Consider the following 22,408-nt stretch of genomic DNA (forward strand, 5'->3'; position numbering starts at 1 on the left):
CAGGTAATGAGATACTAATGCGCCAAGATTCTTGTAGTTGAAATTAAGTACAGATTTCTCACAAATTCTACAATAGCAAACCTTCTGTAGTACTTGTAAACTTCAAAGTTTTTCATTCATTCTGATAATATAAACTAAGATTCCTGTGCACTTTTAAGAAAAGATGAAATTCAATAGAAGATCAAAAGTTTTTTGCTTCTGTTCTAAAACTTATCACTTAAACATCCTAGGAGATCAGGTCAAAGTTACCTAACCAAGGGACCAAAAAAGAAAATATAACTCAGAGGAAGTATGAAATGTATACATTACGGGGGCTGGCACTGTGGTGCAGTGGGTTAAAGCCCTGGCCTGAAGTGCCGGCATCCCATATGGGTGCTGGTTCTAGTCCCGGCTGTTCCACTTCCAATCCAGTTCTCTGCTATGGCCTGGGAAAGCAGTGGAAGAGTGCCCAAGTCCTTGGACCCCTGCACCCACTTGGGAGACCCGGAAGAAGCTCCTGGCTCCTGGCTTCGGGTCGGTGCAGTTCCAGCCATTGTGGCCATCTGGGGAGAGAACCAGCGGATGGAAGACCTCTCTTTCTGTCTCTACCTCTCTCAGTAACTCTATCTTTCAACTAAATAAAATAAATCTTTAAAAAAAAAAAGAAATGTAGATATTACATACATTTTAGTAGCCCAAATACCTCATAAAAAATAAACTCCATCCTTTAGGCACTAATAAAAACGTGGTACCAATAGTATAAATATGAAACATTAAGAATCCAATACTTCATATTTATTTCAGGGATACAGGTAGAATTAACACGACTACTGTCACTGTCATGAAAATGAGTTTTACGACAAAGACTAAGCTGCTTATTCTTCAAGGAAAGAAGATGGATCTGACATGGACAGAACTTTATTAACTCAGAAGCTGGTGCAATCTTGAGCAGGAAGAAAACCACAATAACCTCCAAGTGAAAACTGACAAATCAAAGTATCACTTTCAAGTAAACACACTACTCTCCAAATATTCAGCTTAGAATTTAAAAGTTGGGGCGCCGGATTCTGTCCCGGTTGCCCCTCTTCCAGGCCAGCCCTCTGCTGTGGCCAGGGAGTGCAGTGGAGGATGGCCCAGGTGCTTGGGCCCTGCACCCCATGGGAGACCAGGAAAAGCACCTGGCTCCTGGCTCCTGCCATCGGATCAGCGCGGTGCGCCGGCCGCAGCGCGCCGGCCGCGGCGGCCATTGGAGGGTGAACCAACGGCAAAGGAAGACCTTTCTCTCTGTCTCTCTCTCTCACTGTCCACTCTGCCTGTCAAAAAAAAAAAAAAAAAAAAGAAAAAAAAAAAAAGAATTTAAAAGTTAACATCTGCTTTAGACATCTTTTATTAAGGGTAGATACTAAACCAACAGAGCAAACAGGCTCTAATTTTAGAAAAAGTGATAGCAGGTAGTGGATCTATTACAAATTACTAAATCAGGACACTTCTACTGCAAGTAAGGGAAATGCACAGGAAATCTTAACATGAAAAAAAACCCCATGAAAGAACACAAAATGGTTGCAGAAACGACACATAAACAGTAACTTAGGCTCAGCATACTAAAAGATCAGTTTCTAGTAAATATAAAAGTAAAAGGCAATTGAAATAACCAATTACATCAAAGGACTGCCATCTATTTCCAGAGCATTTTTTAGTAGAAATCACTTTTTAAAAATAAACTGGAAAGGATAAAGATAACACATTGATGATATTCTTGGTAGACTGAAAGATCCTTATGTTTCTCTTTCATTTTACATAATGATATTATCCTGGAGAGAAATGAGTTTTTAATTGTTCAAATCAGGGATCGGAAAATGTGATAACAGGGCAAATAGAAAATATTTTAGGCTTTGTGGGCCATGTAATCTTTATTGCAACTACTCAATTCTGTCACTGCAGCATAAAAATAGCTAAATGGTCATGGCTTCATTCTAATAAAACTCAATTTACAAAAATAAATAATGGGCCATCACTTGCTAGCTTCTGATATAAATCATCATAATCTCTGGAAAGTGATCCTTAACTAAATATTTTTGGAAAGACAGTTTGTTAAACTGAACTATTAGACCTGTTTGGAATGGTGTCCCTGAATTCTTCCCTGCATCCTCTCCCTTTTTGACAAATGTATTTATATCCTACCTGTTAAAATTGTGACTCACATCTTGGGTGTTGTCCAACTCAAAAATTCTATGATTCCCAAAAGCATGCTATTAATCTACATAACCAGAAGTGATACTTAAAGGCAAGATAGCTCTGCTGCGCATGGGATAGGTAAGAGCAAAAAGATTAACAGATATCCTAATATAAGTCAAAGCAAAGTAATGCCACAAAATCACATGGAAGCATAATTTGGCAAAGCTATGGAATGTGAAGACACAACAGCAGCAAACAGACCAATTTGGGCAGAGGGACAGAGAAAGTTACTATTACTGGATAACAGTGATTTGCAATTCTGTTGTGCCAAGTTTTTTCTTTTTCTTTCTTTCTTTTTTTTTTTTTTTTTTTTTTTTTTGACAGGCAGAGTGGACAGTGAGAGAGAGAGAGACAGAGAGAAAGGTCTTCCTTTGCCGTTGGTTCACCCTCCAATGGCCGCCGCTGCAGCCGGCGCACCGCGCTGATCCGATGGCAGGAGCCAGGAGCCAGGTGCTTCTCCTGGTCTCCCATGGGGTGCAGGGCCCAAGCACCTGGGCCATCCTCCACTGCACTCCCTGGCCACAGCAGAGGGCTGGCCTGGAAGAGGGGCAACCGGGACAGAATCCGGCGCCCCGACCGGGACTAGAACCCGGTGTGCCGGCGCCGCTAGGCGGAGGATTAGCCTAGTGAGCCGCGGCGCCGGCCTATGTGCCAAGTTTTTTCAACTATAAACTAAAAAGGTTTTCAAGTGTGCCTAATGTGTAATGGATTGCTGGTCAGTCTCTTTGTCACACCTGTATAGAGACAACCCACTCATTACACATTAATAATGATATATTAACCAGGCAACCATGAGTATACCTTTTATAAATGCACAAGAGACTTTTTTTAATCACAGGAAACTTGGCTTCGTTATTTTTTCTTAATTTGAGGAGAAAGGCCTTAAAGTCTTTAATTTGATATTTGAGTTTCTGACCAGAATGGTGAACATTTTTATCTTTTTTTTTTTTTAAAGATTTTATTTATTTATTTGAGAGGTAGAATTACAGACAGTGAGAGAAAGAGTGAAAGGTCTTCCTTCCATTGGTTCACTCCCCAAATGGCCACAACAGCTAGAGCTATGCCAATCTGAAGCCAGGAGCTTCTTCCTGGTCTCCCATGTGGGTGCAGGGGCCCAAGCACTTGGGCCATCTTCTACTGTTTCCCCAGGCCACAGCAGAGAGCTAATTGGAAGAGGAGCAGCCGAGACTAGAACTGGCACCCATACGGGATGCTGGTGCTGCAGGTGGAGGATTAACCTACTGCGCCATGGCGCCGGCCCCCTATTTTTATCTTATAATTCCAAGGTACAGTGAACATTCCCCCATGAACAAAGCAGTAAAAGGCAGAAACATAACTTTCTCAAGATTTGAGTCTGATAAAGAGCTCAAGAAACTCAACAACAAACAACCCAGTTAAGAAATGGGCAAAAGACTTGAACAGGCATTTTTCAAAAGAGGAAATCCAAATGGCCAACAAACACATGAAAAAAATGCTCAGGATCACTAGCCATCAGGGAAATGCAAATCAAAGCTACAATGAGGGGGAAACAGCACTGTGGCATTGCAGGTAAAGCTGCTGCCTTCGGTGCTGGCAGACTGGGATGTCGGTTCGAGTCTTAGCTGCTCCACTTCTGATCCAGCTCTCTGCTATGGCCTGGGAAAGCAGTAGAAGATGGTCCAGCAAGTCCTTGGACCCCTGGAACCTGCATGGAAGACCTAAAAGTTCCTGGCTCTTGGCTTTGGATCAGCCCAGCTCCAGCCATTGCAGCCATTGGGGGTTGACCCAGAGGATGGAAGACCTCTTTTTCTCTCTCTGCTTCTGCCTCTCTGTAATTTTGCCTTTCAAATAAATAAATAAATCTTGGAAAAAACTACAATGAAGCTTCACCTCACCCCAGTTAGAATGGCTCTCATATAGAAATCAGCAAACAATAACTGCTGGCAAGGATGTGGGGGAAAAGGTATCCTAATCCACTGTTGGTAGGAATGTAAACTAGTATAGCCATTGTGGAAGACAGTATGGAGATACTGCATAAAGCTGAAAATAGATACACCATATGACCCAGCAATCCCACTCCTGGAAATCTACCCAAAGAAATGAAAGGTACATGAAAGGTATCTGTACCCTCATGTTTACTGCAGCTGAATTCACAATAGCTAAGATATGGAACCAACCTAGATGTGTCCATCAACTGATGACTGGATAAAGAAAATGTGGGAAAAGAAATATACATATAGTGTGGTATACTACTCAGCTGTAAAAAATTGAAATCCTGTCTTTTGCAACAAAATGGATGCAACTGGAAATCATTTTACTTAGTGAAATAAGCCAGTCTCAAAAAGACAAATGTCATGTTTTCCCTGGTCTGTGGTAACTAATAGAGTACTCAAAAATGTAATATACAGCAGTGAACTGACATTTTGAGAGTTGATGACTGTTTACAGCTCTTATCTCTACTGTTGAGGAACAACTTTTTTTTTTCTTCTTACTAGTTGAATTCTTTACTTACTGCAGTGTTAATCTTGTGAGTATAAAGTAAACTGAAAGTAGGTCAGTAGATCATTGTAAAAATTGAGGGAGGGAATAAGAGAAGGAGGAGGAAGGATGAGACCATGGGTGGGAGGGAAGGTGGGGTGGGAAGTATCACCCATGATCCTAAATCTGTATATATGAAATACATGAAATCTGTTTACCTTAAAAATTTAATAAAAAAATAATAAAAAAAGATATTTGAGCCTGGCATTAACTCTAATAGCTTATTCATTACAAGTACAGCAACACTGAGGTACACTATTTCTTGCACTTTCTTAAATGAAAGGGGCACTTAACAAAAATAAGGACGTTGGCAGGTCATGAACCACACAACAAAGGAGAGATTTTGGAGGCAATTTAACTCTTCTACTTTGCCAAAATACTTTAGTTGGAGGGGAGGGATTATTCTAATCCTAGGTTCACATTTCAAGTACATTTAACAGTTGAAACGAAAATCCTATAGGCATCCCAACTTCAGTCTGTCTAAAATACAGTTCATTATACCCCTTTGCACAATGAGTAATTCTACCATCCCTTTGGTCATCCATGCCAGATACTTAGATCTCAATTTCTATCCTTCTCTACATTCCTGGAATGAATGAATGAATGAGAAAGCATGTTCTCTCTTACCCCAAATGCCTTTGGTAGTGCTATTTCTTCTGTCTGATATCTGTTTCTCCTCTAGTTTAAGTGGAACTCACAGTTTTAAGGCTCAGCCTTAGGTATCATTGTATCATCTCCTAAAAACCTTCACCACATTCTTTCACATTCATTCTTTTTCTGTTCCCCTAGTACCTGTAATAGTTATACAATTTTGCTGCCATCTTTAAGACTGATTCCTTGTACTACAGGGTAAATGTGAGGGTAGTACATTTGTAATTAATTCACTTATTCAATCAACCACTAGCTCAAATATTTTGGAGCACATACTATGGATCACAAACTATTGCAATCATTGAAGATTGAACAGTGAACATTCCTGTCTCCAGAACTTACATTTTAGTGAAAAAGAATTAAACAAATAAGCAAATGTATGGTATGACAAGTGGTGATGAGCCCTATCAGTGAAAAATGAAGCTACGAGATGGAACAAGGAACGTATGTGCATGAAGTGCAATAAATGCCTCACTGAGACAGGGTTTCTGAACAAAGGGAAAGAGAGGTAAATTCCACACTACAGGTTATAGCCAGTGTAAAGGCCATGGGGTGGAATCACACCTGGTGTGTTCCAGGAATAGCAAAAAGCAACAACAAGAAAACTAGTATGGCAGGAACAGGAGGAGGGACAGGGAGAGTAGGATGATATAATAGAGGAAAAAAAAAAAAAGACAGAGGAAATTAATATACAGTGGTCTACAAGGCCCAAAAGATTTTGGTTTTTACTTTGAATAGGTCAGGAGGATTTGTTGCAGTGGAGCAGTATAATTGGACCTCTGTTTCAAAAGGACCACTCAGGGTGATATTTTGAGAAAAGATGGTGGGAGGCAACAACGGAAGTAGGATGCTACTGTGATGATTTAGGTGAGAAGAGTTGCTGCAAGCCAGGCCAGTAACGACAGCTGATTAGGTTCTTGAATGCTGAAACAGAAAGAAGGTATTAATAGACTGAACTGTAGGGTATAAAAGAAAGAGAGGAGTCAAGGTCAGCCAGGACTTCAAACTAGAACACAGAGACAGAGTTACTGTGAATTGAGATGGAGAAAACTACGGGAGACCAAACTAGGGGAGAAGGATCAAGAATTTGGTTTGCGGCTGGTGCCGTGGCCCATTAGGTTAATTCCCCGCCTGCAGCGCTGGCACCCCCAGGTTCTAGTCCTAGTTGGGGTGCGGGGTACTAGCCCCGGTTGCTTCTCTTCCAGTCCAGCTCTCTGCTGTGGACCTGGAGGGCAGCAGAGGATGGCCCAAGTGCTTGGGTCCCTGCACCTGCATGGGAGACTGGGAGGAAGCACGTGGCTCTTGGCTTCGGATTGGCATAGCACCAGCCATAGTGGCCATTAAGGGAGTGAACCAACAGAAGGAAGACCTTTCTCTCTCTCACTGTCTATAACTCGCACTCTGTCTCTCTCACTGTCTAACTCTGCCTGGCAAAAAAAAAAAAAAAAAAGAATTTGGTGGTTTGCAACATGTGAAAGTGTGAGTTGCATATCAGATATGAAAGTGGAAACGTTTAATGATTATAATAATGATACCTAGCACCTATCAACTACAGGAGGTTATTTTGTGTACTTTGCTTGTGGTTGCTCATTTAATCTTTACAATAATTAGACGAAGTAGGTATCAGTTACAAAGCTAGGAAGTACCTAGGCCAGGATTAAAGGCAGGTAAGGTAATCTGGCTTGAGTCTGTGCCTTTGACTCCTGTATTGTTCTGAGGTGGAAATACCACTTTGGAGTTCAGGAGACAGATCTGGAGACATAAATTCCACCATCAGCACATAGATGATATTTAAAGCCATGACACTGGATAAGATCATCAAGGGAGAGTATAAGTTAAAAAAAAAAAAGGCCCAAAGACTGAGAAATAGACATTGATAAAAGGGGAAACAAGGAAACTATGATTCCTGAACTCTAAATGAACCACAGCTTTTTAAAGAGAAGGTTGGGCTATGTCAAATGTTGCTGAGGGGCTAGTGTTATGACATAGCAGGTAAAGCCACCGGCTGCAGTGCCAGCATCCCATATGGGTGCTGGTTTGAGTCCCGGCTGCTCCACTTCCGATCCAGCTCTCTGCTATGGCCTGGGAAAGCAGTAGAAGGTAGCCCAAGTCCTTGGGCCCCTGCACCCACATGGGAGACCCAGAAGAAGCTCCTGGCTCCTGGCTTCGGATTGGCGCAGTTCCAGCCATTGCAGATCTGGGGAGTGAACCATTGGATGGAAGACCTCTCTCTCTCTTTCTGCCTCTCCTCTCTCTGTGTAACTCTTTCAAGTAAATAAATAAATCTTAAAAAAAAAAAAAAAAGGGCCGGCGCTGTGGCTCAATAGGCTAATCCTCCACCTGCGACTGCGGCACACCGGGTTCTAGTCCCAGTCAGAGCACCAGATTCTGTCCCTGTTGCTCCTCTTCCAGTCCAGCTCTCTGCTATGGCCCGGGAGTGCAGCCGAGGATGGCCCAAGTGCTTGGGCCCTGCACCCGAATGGGAGACCAGGAGAAGCACCTGGCTCCTGGCTTTGGATCAGCACAGCGCACTGGCTGTAGCGGCCATTTGGGGGGTGAACCCACAGAAGGAAGACCTCTCTCTGTGTCTCTGTCTCTCTGCCTGTCAAAAAAAAAAAAAAAAAAAAAAAAAAGAATGGAAATCTTCTGGTTACCCTTGGAGTTATCTTTTTGGTACCTCCCCCCACCCCCGCCCAAGGAATTTGTAATAATGCACTTTAAAAGGAAAAATAAACCAAATCCTGAGAAGATGCACTTAATAAAACACAAGAGAAGGCAAATTTACACAAGGGCAGGTACAGGAATTTAAAAATCAAGAAAAAAGGAAAAAGGCAGCAGATATGTCCCCACTTTTAAAGAAAAGAACCCAGAATGAAGATAAGTATTGAGTATAATTTGTCACAGAGGAGAACATTCAGGAAATATAAAATAGAATGTAGATATGAATATACTGACTTAAGAGTGGAGTCATTAAATAGCAAGAAATGTTTTAACTCAATAATTAGGTGAATACAATATAACCACATAAAACCACACTTTTCAAAAATGCATTCTCTGAAACTTAATCATTTCTAGGGGGCCAGCATTGTGGCATAGTGAGTTAAGCCATTGCCTGTGATGTTGGCATCCTATATGGGCACTACTTAAGTGTCCCAGTTGTTCCAGTTCAGATCCAGTTCCATGCTAATGGCCTGGGAAAGTAGCAGAAGATGGCCCAGTACCTGGACCTCTGCCACCCATGTGAGAGATCAAGGAGGAGCTCCTGGCTTCAGCCTGGCCCAGCCGCAGCCCTCTAGAGTTTCTTTGGCCCAGCTGCAGCCATCTCACTCTGTAACTCTGACTTTCAAATACCTAATACATCTTTTTTTAAAAAGTAACCATTTCTAATGGTGCCATTTAATAGCCTAAAAGCATAAAAACTTGGAAAAATAAATTTGGCTATACATTAACAGGATCTGCTAGAACAGATAACAAAGCAATATATAGATTTTGTGTGATTTTTAGTTAGAAGCAGTTACTACAAAACAAAACAAAACTCCAAGAGAAGAGTTCACAAAGTCAAATGCCTGGAGGGTAAAGGCAGATAACAAAATGAGTGAAGCAGGCAGAGCATAAGGGCCAACAGGGAGCTGTGGTGAACAGGCAACCAAAGGAACAGTTGCTACTCAGCTCAAACCACTATTGCTACATAGAAAGCATGCTGTTTTGCCAGATCTAATTCTTTAAATCATAGTTTTACATGAAAGTTCTCAATGTTTAAAATATTCACAGCTAATTCAAATTTATAAACTGTGTGCAGACCACGCAATCCATTTTTAAGGAAGTATTTAGGCCTTTGAGCACTAGTATCCTCTGCATTAGACATTTTCTATTCATTATAACTAAGGAACATAAGAGGAAAGTAGAGGCCAATCCTTCTGAATGACAACATGTGAGTTGCTTATCAGACATGAAAGTGGAAATGTTTGATGATTGTAATAAAGATACCTAGCACCTATCAACTACAGGAGGTTATTTTGTACACTTTGCTAGTGAACACGCGCTAAGGGAAAGAATTTTGCAGCAAGTCAGAAAATCTTGGTTTTAGTGTAGGTGCTGCCATTTAGTACTCGTTGGGTGATCCTGAACTTCTGTTTAATCATGTGTAAAATACAGTTTCATAAATCACCCTAACATTTACTGAGCTGTAGTGAATAGCAAATTAGAAAGTAGCTCACAGCATATCATAAACTATAAGGCTCAACACAAATATAAATAAATTGCTTTAAAAGGAGACCTAAGGGCTGGTGTTGTGGGATAGTAGGTAAAGCTGCTGCTTGCAATATTGGCATGCTATATGGGTGCTGGTTCACGTCCTGGCTGCTCCACTTCTGATCCAGCTCCCTGCTAATGGACTGGGAAAAGCAATGGAAGATGGCCCAAGCCCCTGCCATCCATGTGGATGACCTGGAAGAAGCTCCTGGCTCCTGGCTTTGGCCGGGCCCAGCCGTGGCCATTGGAGCCATCTGAGAGTGAACCAGCAGATGGAAGATTTCTCTTTGTAACTCTTTCAAATGAATAAATCAATCAAAAAAAAAAAAAAAAGGAGACCTAACAGGGTGACCTAAGAACATTTTATAGAGTCACTCTCCTCATAAAATGAGAATGTGCATTACTCAGCTCATGGGGGCTTCTTAGATACATTAAAATTATACAATTCTGACGGCGCCACGGCTCAACAGGCTAATCCTCCACCTAGTGGCACTGGCACACCGGGTTCTAGTCCTGGTTGGGGCACCGGATTCTTTCCCGGTTGCTCCTCTTCCAGGCCAGCTCTATGCTGTGGCCCAGGAGTGCAGTGGAGGATGGCCCAAGTGCTTGGGCCCTGCACCCCATGGGAGACCAGGAGAAGCACCTGGCTCCTGATCAGCGCAATGCGCCGGCCACAGCGCGCTGGCCGCGGTGGCCATTGGAGGGTGAACCAACGGCAAAAGGAAGACCTTTCTCTCTGTCTCTCTCTCTCTCTCTCTCACTGTCCACTCTGCCTGTAAAAATAAAATAAAATTAAAAATATTTAAAAAATTATACAATTCTTTCCTAATGTTCAGTACAATCTAATTACTTGGTAATAAACTATTTGCCTAGTATGGCCAACTGTACTAATCAACCTGGGCACAGCAGCCTCTAAAAAATCAAGTGCATTATTGGATTTCCCAAGGCAACAAGCAACTTAATACAGCTAGTTTGGAAGAAGTTATTTCTTACTTTTTTTTTTTTTTTTTTTTTTTTTTGACAGGCAGAGTGGACAGAGAGCGAGAGAGAGAGAAAGGTCTTCCTTTGCCATTGGTTCACCCTCCAATGGCCACTGTGGCCGGCACACTGCACTGATCCGATGGCAGGAGCCAGGTGCTTCTCCTGGTCTCCCATGGGGTGCAGGGCCCAAGCACTTGGGCCATCCTCCACTGCACTCCCAGGCCACAGCAGAGAGCTGGCCTGGAAGAGGGGCAACCGGGACAGAATCCAGCACCCCGACCGGGACTAGAACCCGGTGTGCTGGCGCCGCAAGGCGGAGGATTAGCCTAGTGAGTTGCGGCGCCGGCCTATTTGTTATTCTTTTCTTTCCTTCTCTTTTAGGATGCTTTAAAGCTTAAAATGGATTAATATGGTCCTCTAACAGACCCAGATTATCTGTTCCCTACTGCTGAAGTTTCTGGAGGGATTGCTTCCACATCGGGTGATGCAAGAATAGGGAAGCAATAGTCATCAGGTCCAGGAGGAGTTAAGGGAAAAAAGCAGAAATGGCTTTCTGGCCATGACTCAAGAAATTTAAAATCAAAGCTAACGATTTTTCCATTGACCTCGTTTTACGCAGAAGTGTTTGTAAGAAATATTTCTTGACTAATGTTATTCTACTTATCTTAGACCATTAATTAAACAATACATGATTGGGCCGGCACCGCGGCTCACTAGGCTAATCCTCCGCCTAGCGGCGCCGGCACACCAGGTTCTAGTCCCAGTCGGGGCGCCGGATTCTGTCCCGGTTGCCCCTCTTCCAGGCCAGCCCTCTGCTGTGGCCAGGGAGTGCAGTGGAGGATGGCCCAGGTGCTTGGGCCCTGCACCCCATGGGAGACCAGGAAAAGCACCTGGCTCCTGGCTCCTGCCATCGGATCAGCGCGGTGCGCCGGCTGCAGCGGCGGCCATTGGAGGGTGAACCAACGGCAAAAGGAAGACCTTTCTCTCTGTCTCTCTCTCTCTCACTGTCCACTCTGCCTGTCACAAAAAAAAAAAAAAAAAAAAAAAAAAAAAAAACCCACAATACATGATTTGAAGACTAAGAAAGTACCATTTATGAGGAACCGTACTGGATTTAAAACTCCATATTATTCTAAGAGATTTTTTTTTTTTTTGGACAGGCAGAGTGGATAGTGAGAGAGAGACAGAGAGAAAGTCTTCCTTTTTCTATTGGTTCACTCCCCAATGGCTGCTGTGGCTGGTGCGCCGCGCTGATCCGAAGCCAGGAGCCAGGTGCTTCTCCTGGTCTCCCATGCGGGTGCAGGGTCCAAGGACCTGGGCCATCCTCCACTGCACTCCCGGGCCACAGCAGAGAGCTGGACTGGAAGAGGAGCAACCGGGACAGAATCCGGCACCCTGACCGGGACTAGAACCCGGTGTGCCAGGGCCGCAGGCGGAGGATTAGCCTATTGAGCCGCAGCGCCAGCCTCTAAGAGATTTTTCACTTTCAGCTTTCATCAAACCACAATTCATCTAGCAAATTCAACAAATCAAGTCTCTTTTACTAGCCAATTTCTTGAATGTAAGTGTGGAGGCAAGTTGAATGATGGCAGCTTGAAAGACTTAAAGGGGGCTGGCACTGTGGTGTAGCGGGTAAAGCCGCCACCTTCAGTGCCGGCATCCCATATGGGCACTGGTACAAGCCCTGACTGTTCACTTCCAATCTAGCTCTCTGCTATGGCCTGGGAAAACAGTAAAAGATGGCCCAAGTCTTTGGGCCCCTGCACCCATGTGGGAGACCTGGAAGAAGCTCCTGGCTCCTGACTTCAGATCAGCACAGCTCTGGCCATTGCGGCCATCTGAGGAGTGAACCAGCTGATGGAACCCCTCTCTTTTTCTCTTTCTCTCTCCCTCCCTCCCTCTCTCTCTCTGTAACTCTGCCTTTCAAATAAATAAATAAATCTTTAAAAAAAAAAAAAAAAAGACTCCAAAGGTCCTTGGGGCCAGTGTTGTGGTATAATAGGTTAAGCCACCATCTGCAACTTCAGCATCCTATAAAGGCTCCTTCTGATGCAGCTCCCTGCTAATGTGTCTGGGAAAGCAGTGGAAGATATCCCCAAGTCCTTGGGACCTTGTACCCACATGAGAGATGTGGATGAAGCTCTTGGCTTCAGCCAGGCCCAGCACCAGTGGACATAAGATTTCTCTCTTAATCTGTTCCACCCCCTGCCCCCATCTTCTCTCTGTAACTCTGCTTTGCAAATAAATAACATAAATCTTAAAAAAAAGACTTAAAAGGTTCAAAATTAAACATTTTCCTTAAAAAACACATTCTTTGTAAGTCTATGGGTTATACTTTTTCTTCCTTTTTTGTCCAAACTCTTTGAATGACTTACTGTAATTTTAAAAAAATTATATGATCAGAATAAAATCACTTTTCCATAAAAGGAATCTCCCCCTTCCTCAATACATAAGGAAAAGAATTCTGATAGTCACATTTGTTCACAGATGCTATTATGGGGTTGCTTAGTACCTTTTAAGAAACCCTGTGGGAGGGGAAAAAAAGGTCTTAAATTAAAAAATTATTTGAGCCACAGAAAAAGATGACTAGAAATAAAACTTGAAGTTAAATTACTTTTTCAAAAGAAAACTAGAGAAATGGCTACTGAGCCTAGCAGTGAAGATGCCAGTTAGAATGTCTGTGTCCCACACTGGGGTATCTGGGTTTGATACCTAACTCTGGCTCCTCATTCAGGCTTCCTGCTATACAGGGAGGCAGAAGTGATGGTTCAAGCATTTGAGTGTCTGTCACCCACATGGGAGACCTGGGTTGATTCTTGGCTCCTGGCTTTGATCTGGCCCAGCTCCAGCTATTACGAGCACCTGGGGAATGAACCAGAGGACAGGAGTTCTCTCTCCTCATCTCTCTCCTCTGCCTCTCAAATAAGTAATATTTTTAATATTATGTACATAAAAAAGTTAGAAAGTTAAAGTAAATTTATACAAAGATCCTTATTTACTAGCCCCTTTAAAGGTGAAATCTCTTAATTGTAAATAATATGAAAATGGAATGATTCCATGGCTTGGTGAATAACAGTGTGATTATCTGGGTTCAAATCCTAGCTTGTGGCCGGCGCTGCGGCTCACTAGGCTAATCCTCCGCCTTGCGGCGCCGGCACACCGGGTTCTAGTCCCGGTCGGGGCGCCAGATTCTGTCCCAGTTCCCCTCTTCCAGGCCAGCTCTCTGCTGTGGCCTGGGAGTGCAGTGGAGGATGGCCCAAGTGCTTGGGCCCTGCACCCCATGGGAGACCAGGAGAAGCGCCTGGCTCCTGCCATTGGATCAGCGCGGTGCGCCGGCCACAGCGGCCATTGGAGGGTGAACCACCAACGGCAAAGGAAGACCTTTCTCTCTGCCTCTCTCTCTCACTGTCCATTCTGCCTGTCAAAAAAAAAAAAAAAAAAAAAAAATCCTAGCTTCTGTCACTGACTGTATCTATGAATTACTCAGCCAGGTCACTTACACTCTGTAAAGCTCAGTTTCTACGTTGTAAAATAAGGAAAAAATTAATTTCAAGTTATTTAAAAATGAAGTGAAATGATACATAACTTTCTCTTTTAAAATGATTTGTTTGAAAGGCAGAGTTCCAGAGAGAGAAAAGGAGAGAGATCTCCAGCTGCCTGGTTTACTTTCAAATGGCTGCAACGACCAAGTCTGGGCTAGACAGAAGCCAAGAGCCTCTTCCTGGTCTCCCACATGGGTGCAGGGGCCCAAGGACCTGAACCATCCTCCAGTGCCCTTCCAGGTGAACAAGCAGGGAGCTGGGTTAGAAATGGAACAGTAGGACTCAAACTGGTGCCCATATAGGACGCTGGCGCTGCAGGCCATGGCTTAACCCACTGTGCCACAGTGCTGACCTCATAATTTTCTCTTATGCCATACAAATTTATCCTGTAGCAAAAATGCAACGAAGGTAACTAATAAGCACAGTTAGACTAGTACATCATGTAGTACACAGTTGAACTAGTATATACATGTAGGTGCATCATGACCCCATTATATATAGAAATGAATACTGCCACCTCGGGATTCATTTTGAAGGAAGAACTTTGTTCCCTAATACTATACTAGAATCTTTTAAACTATGTATTTTCTTTTTTTTTAACTTTTATTTAATGAATATAGATTTCCAAAGTACAGCTTATGGATTACAATGTCCCCCTCCCCCAATGACTTCCCTCCCACCCGCAACCCTCCCCTTTCCCGCTCTCTCTCCCCTTTCATTCATATCAAGATTCATTATCAATTTTCTATATATACAGAAGATCAGTTTAGTATACATTAAGTAAAGATTTCAACAGTTTGCACCCACATAGAAACACAAAGTGAAAAATACTGTTTGAGTACTTGTTATAGCATTAACTCTCAATGTACAGCACATTAAGGACGGAGATCCTACATGAGGAGTAAGTGCACAGTGACTTCTGTTGTTGACTTTACAAATTGACACTCCTATTTATGGCATCAGTAATCTCCCTATGCTCCAGTCATGAGTTTCCAAGGCTATGGAAGCCTTTTGAGTTCACCGACTCTTATCTTATTTAGACAAGGTCATAGTCAAAGTAGAAGTTCTCTCCTCCCTTCAGAGAAAGGTACCTCCTTCTTTGAAGACCTTTTCTCTCCACTGGGATCTCACTCACACAGATCTTTCATTTGGGTCCTTTTTTTTTTTTTTTTTTGCCATGCCTGAAATACTCTCATGGGCTTTTCAGCCAGATCCGAATGTCTTTAGGGCTGATTCTGAGGCCAGAGTGCTGTTTAGGACATCCGCCATTCTATGAGTCTGCTGTGTATCTCGCTTCCCAGGTTGGATCGCTCTCCCCTTTATTTATTCTATCGGTTAGTATTAGCAGGCACTGGACTTGTTCATGTGATCCCTTTGACTCTTAGTCCTTTCATTATGATCAATTGTGAACAGAAATTGATCACTTGGACTAGTGAGATGGCATTGGTACATGCCACTTTGACGGGATTGAATTGGAATCCCCTGGTATGTTTTTTAACTCTACCATTTGGGGCAAGTCAGCTTGAGCATGTTCCAAATTGTACATCTCTTCCCACTCTTATTCTCACTCTTATATTTAACAGGGATCACATTAAACTATGTATTTTTTTTTTTAATTTAGCTTTTTTTTTTTTTTTTTTTTGACAGGCAGAGTGGACAGTGAGAGAGAGAGACAGAGAGAGAAAGGTCTTCCTTTGCCGTTGGTTCACCCTCCAATGGCCGCCGCTGCAGCCGGCGCACCGCGCTGATCCGATGGCAGGAGCCAGGATCCAGGTGCTTTTCCTGGTCTCCCATGGGGTGCAGGGCCTAAGCACCTGGGCCATCCTCCACTGCACTCCCTGGCCATAGCAGAGAGCTGGCCTGGAAGAGGGGCAACCAGGACAGAATCTGGCGCCCCAACCGGGACTAGAACCCGGTGTGCCGGCGCCACAAGGTGGAGGATTAGCCTATTGAGCCACAGCGCCAGTTCTAAACTATGTATTTTCAACACTGTTTTTCTATAAACCAAATCAGTATTTTCTACAACCTAATATTCAAAGACACAAGGTTGTTTTAACTAAAGTAGAGATATATAAAACTGGTCACTTAGAAGGTAATTAAAATCACGTAATGGTTGTGGTGATATAGACTTGCTTTTAGAAATTATATTTGGGAAATGGTCGGCACCGCGGCTCAATAGGCTAATCCTCCACCTAGCGGCGCTGGCACACCGGGTTCTAGTCCCGGTCGGGGCGCTGGATTCTTTCCCGGTTGCCCCTCTTCCAGGCCAGCTCTCGGCTGTGGCCTGGGAAGGCAGCGGAGGATGGCCCAAGTGCTTGGGCCCTGCATCCCATGGGAGACCAGGAGAAGCACCTGGCTCCTGCCTTCGGATCAGCACGGTGTGCCAGACGCAGCGCGCCAGCCGTGGCGGCCATTGGAGGGTGAACCAATGGCAAAAGGAAGACCTTTCTCTCTGTCTCTCTCTCTCTCTCACTATCCACTCTGCCTGTCAAAAAAAAAAAAAAAAAAATTATATTTGGGAAACAATAAATACTCCATAAAATTTCCTTAACAATTATTTATAATGCTGTAAATGTTTATAGGATTCTTTCTAGATTTGCATCCTGTATTATAAGGACCCCTCTCCTGTTTCTGTGTAACTCTTTCACTTAAATAAATCTGAAAAAATAAAAGCCTACTAAAAATTTTTTTTATTGTGACATGTGTGGGAAAATGATTTGACTTTTTTAATTCCAGATTAATGTGGGTAATTTAATTAAATCATTAGATCAAAAGATTTCAAATTGTTTACATGACTTTAAAAGTGACTTAAACTGGAATGAGAAAATGCAAAAACATGTTACAGCAAAAACATTTTATTGGGAAGGAAATGAAAATTTTCAGTCACAGTAACTCAACCTACAACTCAGTTAAGAATGATATTTTTCTCTTATACTATTTCAGTTTGAATTATTAACACTTATTAAAAATTAAACAATGGTAAATTTGGACACAAATATTTCATAGGCTTATAGTGTTTTTTTCTTAGATTAGCAAATTAGGTTAAAAACAAGTATTTGTACTTTTATTTACTTCACCTGAACTTAGATTAACTTAAATTGAAAAAAAGTAATAGCATTGAATGTAAAATTTGGGGTACACTAAAATTTCACTTGAATTTAAATTTATTTACATTTCTCTGTCAACACTGGGCACTGAGTAAAATCCATTTCTTAAAAATACCACTAATATGCTAACATGAACAGATTTTTAAAAGATAAAATTAAATTTATTTTAATATTGAGTGCTAAGGAGACAATCTTTAACCTACTCAACTAATTTATTGAGATCTCCAAGGAATCATGAGATACAGTAACAGACACACAGGTAATGCCATTGATAGCAACTAATTCATTAATTTCCATATACAAATAATTCATAAACAAAAAATTCCTCTCTTATAGTGCTATACTAGGGGTGTAACTCCTTATAAAGCAAGTGCAAATGTGGCATCAAACTTACTTTTCCAAAGAAGCCTTTGAAGAACTTCCTTTCCTGGAGGAACAGGGGGACAAGTCGAGCGCTATTACTGTACAGGCTAAATGTCCCAGGATTTCACACAAATAAGCACACACAGAAGTCGGGGAAAGGACAAAGTGAGAGAAGGGGAGGTAGTGAGAGTTTTAAAGAGTTATCCATATCAGGAGTGACAGGGAAAAAGGAAGGGTGTACAAAAATGCAGGAAAACACAATATATGAGCTGAGAATCCATGGAAAGAGTGAGAAGAAATTAGGACCTGCATTCATGCAGAGCAACTAATTTATAAATCTCTAATTTTAAAACAGAGATTACACAAATTTGGCAGCAGAGAAATAGATTAGAACATGCTGAATTAGGATGATGTTGCATTTTAAAATTTCCTAACAGAGGGTAGTAATAGAAGGCTGGCTCTATCCACATTCTTCAATTTAAAAGCAGTGGTCAGCTATGTGGAATTTACCAATTAAAACACCAGTCAACATTCAAATCATGTTAAAATTTCAAAACATAAAATTAAATTATGAGTACACATTAAGAGTACTTGTCACACTTTTGCTTGGTGAGTTAAAGACATTACTTAGCGATTACTCCATACTACTTGAGGGAGCTTATCCATTGGCTTTCCATTTTCTTGTGCATAAGTACCAATCTATAGGGTATGTGTATGCTGATCAATTTCACAACATACGTGGGAAACAACAGGTATGTTCTGTCCTAGAAAAGAACAAATCACCTATAAAGAACATCTGATGTTTACACTGGAGCTGAGAAAACATATCTGAGTACCAAATCATGTCTGTGGGCCACAAATGAAATTTCAAGAATAAACTTTGCTTTCCTTTTTAAATGTTGTTGTAAAATACAGAAACTTGTATTGACATAATTTATAAGTATACAAGTTTGAAGTTATCAGACAAGAGCCAAACTATTTATGGTTTCAGTGCCAATTTATAAGCATCATTTATAAAAACTGACCATCATTTAAAAGAAGAACTTTTAGACAGCAGATGGGTTATAACTCATCCAAGCCAGCTTCACTTTAAATTTCCTAGCTGTAGTTGAACTACTTCAAGCCTGTGCTTTTTACAATTGTTAGTTTTGAACACTGTATAAATGCCTAGGAAAAGATACACTTAGCAATACGCCAATTTATAAACTCATTCAATGCTCTCAAACACTTGAAAGTTTGTTTTCCTCCCAAGTTTTGAAAATCATAAATAGCATCAAATATTTCCACAAAACATTCTGAACTTAAGCTGGAAAATTCATAAAGCAATGGGGGTCGTTATGACATTAAGATTAAGGGTATTTCTGCTGCCAAGTTTGGTGGCCCTAGTTTTGTTAGACTATGAGTAACTACCAGCTTTCAAGGGCACAGCCAAAATTAAGAGATTTATCATTCTTGAGGGGTGGGAAGGTGAGGGAAGGAGATCTGTTAAAATTTAATTTAGCTCCTAGAAAAGCACTTGTTAATATGGAGTTTCCCCTTATAAAAGATCCCAGATGTTAATGGAAAAAGTTGACGTGCAAAATCCATAAAAAGATAGTTAATAAAGAATGTTATATTCTTTTAAAAACAATTATGTTATGATTCTTTTACCTGCTAAAACAAGAACATACATTAAAACAAACATATCAAATACTGAATAAAAAAAAAAACCCAACATTAGAACAGGTAGTATAAGGAAACTAGTCTAAAACCAAGACAGAGAGGGAGACACATTTAAGAGCAAATGGGAAGAAATGACCTTCAATTGATCTTGCACCACAGTAAAGCAAGTGAACTAAAGACAAAATTGACAAATACTACCCACCCTGATTATGCCATGAAGGCAACAAAAATTAGGCAATAAACATTTCCGTCATTTAGGCTTTACAATTTAAGTCCCCAAATAGCTAATGAGAGAAATTATGCTATAAAGTAAATGAGTTAGCATAGTAAGTGAAAAAAAAATTAAAGTCAATTTATGCTCTGAAGAATATATTTTTAAAATACTCTCTTGTTTAGTCATTTGAAATAAAGTAATTCTAAACAGTGAGGGACTATTTTTTGGGGAACCCCCCCATACACACACATGTGTGTGCACACATAAATCGGAAATCATCTTCCTTAATTCCCCACAAATTTAAAAAGTATGGGAAATCTTAAATTTTTAGCTCAAAATTATTCACATGACAAGTTTAAGATGTCTGTTTTTCTTCTAAATTGTTACAACTGAGCTATGTAATTCTTTCAATTTTTAAACTCTGGCATTCAAACTATTCAAAAAATATTCTTTCTTTTTTAATCTTCTGAGTTATATACCCCTATATTCTTTCCCATTTATTTGAAATGTTGAAATGAAGATTTATATAAAAAACAAACAAACAGAAAAGAAATCCTTAGAGACATAGCATTTAGTCAAATACAAGTATCTGGTATAGCAGGTTGTAGATCTCCACTTAGATGTCTGTCAGATAAATTATGAATATGGATGGTCTAGTATGATCTGAGAAGAACAGTATCCCAAAGAACCCAAATTTCTGTAATATTCTCAGTAAAACTCAAGAAACGGTATTTGTTCATTTTAAAAAAAGACTTATTCATTTATTTGAAAGGCAAAGTGACAGAGAGAAGGGGAGATAGAGAGATCTTCCATCTTCTGGTTCACTCCTCAAAGGCCCCAGCAGCCAGGTCTTGGCTAGGCCGAAGCCAGGAACCTGAAACTCCATTCAGATCTCTCACATTGGTGACAGGGGCCCACGTAGTCGGGTTATCCTCTGTTGCCTTCTTGGGCATATTAGCAGGAAGCTGGATCGGAAACAGAGCCAAGACTTGAACTGGCACTCTGATATGGAATGTGGGCATTGCAAGCACTAGCCTAACCTGCTATGTTGAAACACTGGCCCCTAGAAAGGGTATGTATTGGGGCTGGTGCTGTGGCATAATGGGTAAAGCTGCTGCCTGCAGTGCTGGCAACCCATATGGGCACTGGTTGGAGTCCCAGCTGCTCCACTTATGATCCAGCTCTCTGTTATGGTCTGGGAAAAGCAGTAGAAGATGGCCCAAGTCCTTAGGCCCCTGCGCCCCAATGGGAGACCCGTTAGAAGCTCCTGGCTCCTGGCTTTGGATTGGCGCAGCTCTGGCCATTGTGGTGAACCAACGGAATGGAAGACCTTTCTCTCTCTCTCCTCTCTGTTTCAGCCTCTCTGTAACTCTGCCATTCAAATAAAATAAATAAATCTTCAAAAAAAAAAAAAAAAGGGTATTTATTGAGGGGAGAGGAGTTTCACTGAGTATGATAAATAAGAAATTTACCCCAGTCATTAAAAGATTCCATCCCATTTTTAAAAATTATTATTTTTATGTATTTATTTGACAGATAGAGTTACACAGTGAGAGAGAGAGAGACAGAGAGAAAGGTCTTTCTTCCGTTGGTTCACCCGCCAAATGGCCACTATGGCTGGAGCTACACCGATCCGAAGCCAGGAGCCAGGTGCTTCTTCCTGGTCTCCCACGCGGGTGCAGGGGCCCAAGCACTTGGGCCATCCTCCACTGCCTTCCCAGGCCACAGCAGAGAGCTGGATTGGAAGAGGAGCAACCGGGACTAGAACCTGGCGCCTATATGGGATGCCGGCACTGCAGGCGGAGGATTAACCAAGTGAGCAACAGTGCCAGCCCCTATCTCAGTTTTAAATAATATATATTTGCAAGTACAAAACTATATATTGTATTTGCTCCAAATCTCTTGAATGGGGTTTGTCTAAAAAATTTTAAATAACTTTATGATGTAAGTCCGGAAGTGGTCAATTTGCCCTCAAGTTCAAAAGATTTAAGTGGGGCTGGCGCCATGACATAGCAGGTAAAATCCGCTGCCTGCAGTGCTGGCATTCCATATGGGCACCAATTTTAATCCTTGGCTACTCCACTTCTGATCCAGCTTGCTGCCATGGCCTGGGAAAGCAGTGGAAGATGGCTCAAGTCCTTGGGCCCCTGCACCCATGTGGGAGACCTGGTTCAAGCTTCAAGCTCTTGGCTTTGGATCAGCTCAGCTCTTGCTATTGAGGCCATCTGGGGAGTGAACCAAGGGATGGAAGATTCTCTCTCTCTCTCTCTGCCTCTGCCTCTCTGTAACTCTGTCTTTCAAATAAATAAATTATGCTTTTAAAAAAAGATGTAAGTATGTTCAAAAGGTCATCACCAACATATTGAAAACTTTCTTAGTCATAAAAGACCATAGGGAAATGAGGATCCTTAGAGATGTGCAAACCAGTTTGCAAAGTTTAAAGCATTAAACACAAGATATGATTATGATAATTATTACAGATTCAATCTGACCATGGACTGAAAACTGGGTTGTTTCCTGTATATTCATTCCAAAAGAATTTGAGTGGTTACTATGTGCTAGATATTGTTACATTCATAGGTATAAGCTTTTTTTTTTTTTTTTAAAGATTTATTTGTTTATTTGAAAGTCAGAGTTACATAGAGAGGGGCAGAGAGAGACGTCTTCCATCTGATAGTTCACTCCTCTATTGGCCACAATGGCCAGACCTGCGCAGATCCAAACGCAGGAGCCAGGAGCTTTTTCTGGGTCTCCCATGCGGGTGCAGGGGCCCAAGGACTCGGGCCATCTTCTACTGCTTTCCCAGGCTATAGGAGAGAGCTGGATAGGAAGTGGAGCAGCCGGGTCTTGAACCGGCGCCCATATGGGATGCCGGTGCTTCAGCCACCTGCTGTGCCACAATGCTG

General features: G+C 41.8%; 1 protein-coding gene across 50 annotated transcripts in view; it reads right to left on the reverse strand.

Annotated features, from left to right (window-relative positions):
• Positions 1–22,408, reverse strand: part of NUMB (NUMB endocytic adaptor protein) — a 175,336-nt gene that overhangs the window by 26,924 nt on the left and 126,004 nt on the right. For 26 of the 50 annotated variants that reach the window (XM_089322316.1, XM_070065207.2, XM_089322310.1 and 23 more), the window contains one exon: positions 17,658–17,690. The exons of the other annotated variants lie outside the window; for them this stretch is intronic. In XM_089322316.1, coding sequence (XP_089178442.1) covers positions 17,658–17,690 — 33 coding nt within the window. The remainder of the gene's footprint in view (positions 1–17,657; positions 17,691–22,408) is intronic. 50 annotated transcript variants of the gene reach the window in all.

The sequence above is a fragment of the Oryctolagus cuniculus genome, chromosome 20, assembly GCF_051225735.1.
Source record: "Oryctolagus cuniculus isolate XC-2025 breed Fujian yellow rabbit chromosome 20, ASM5122573v1, whole genome shotgun sequence".
Classification (NCBI taxonomy): Eukaryota; Metazoa; Chordata; class Mammalia; order Lagomorpha; family Leporidae; genus Oryctolagus; species Oryctolagus cuniculus.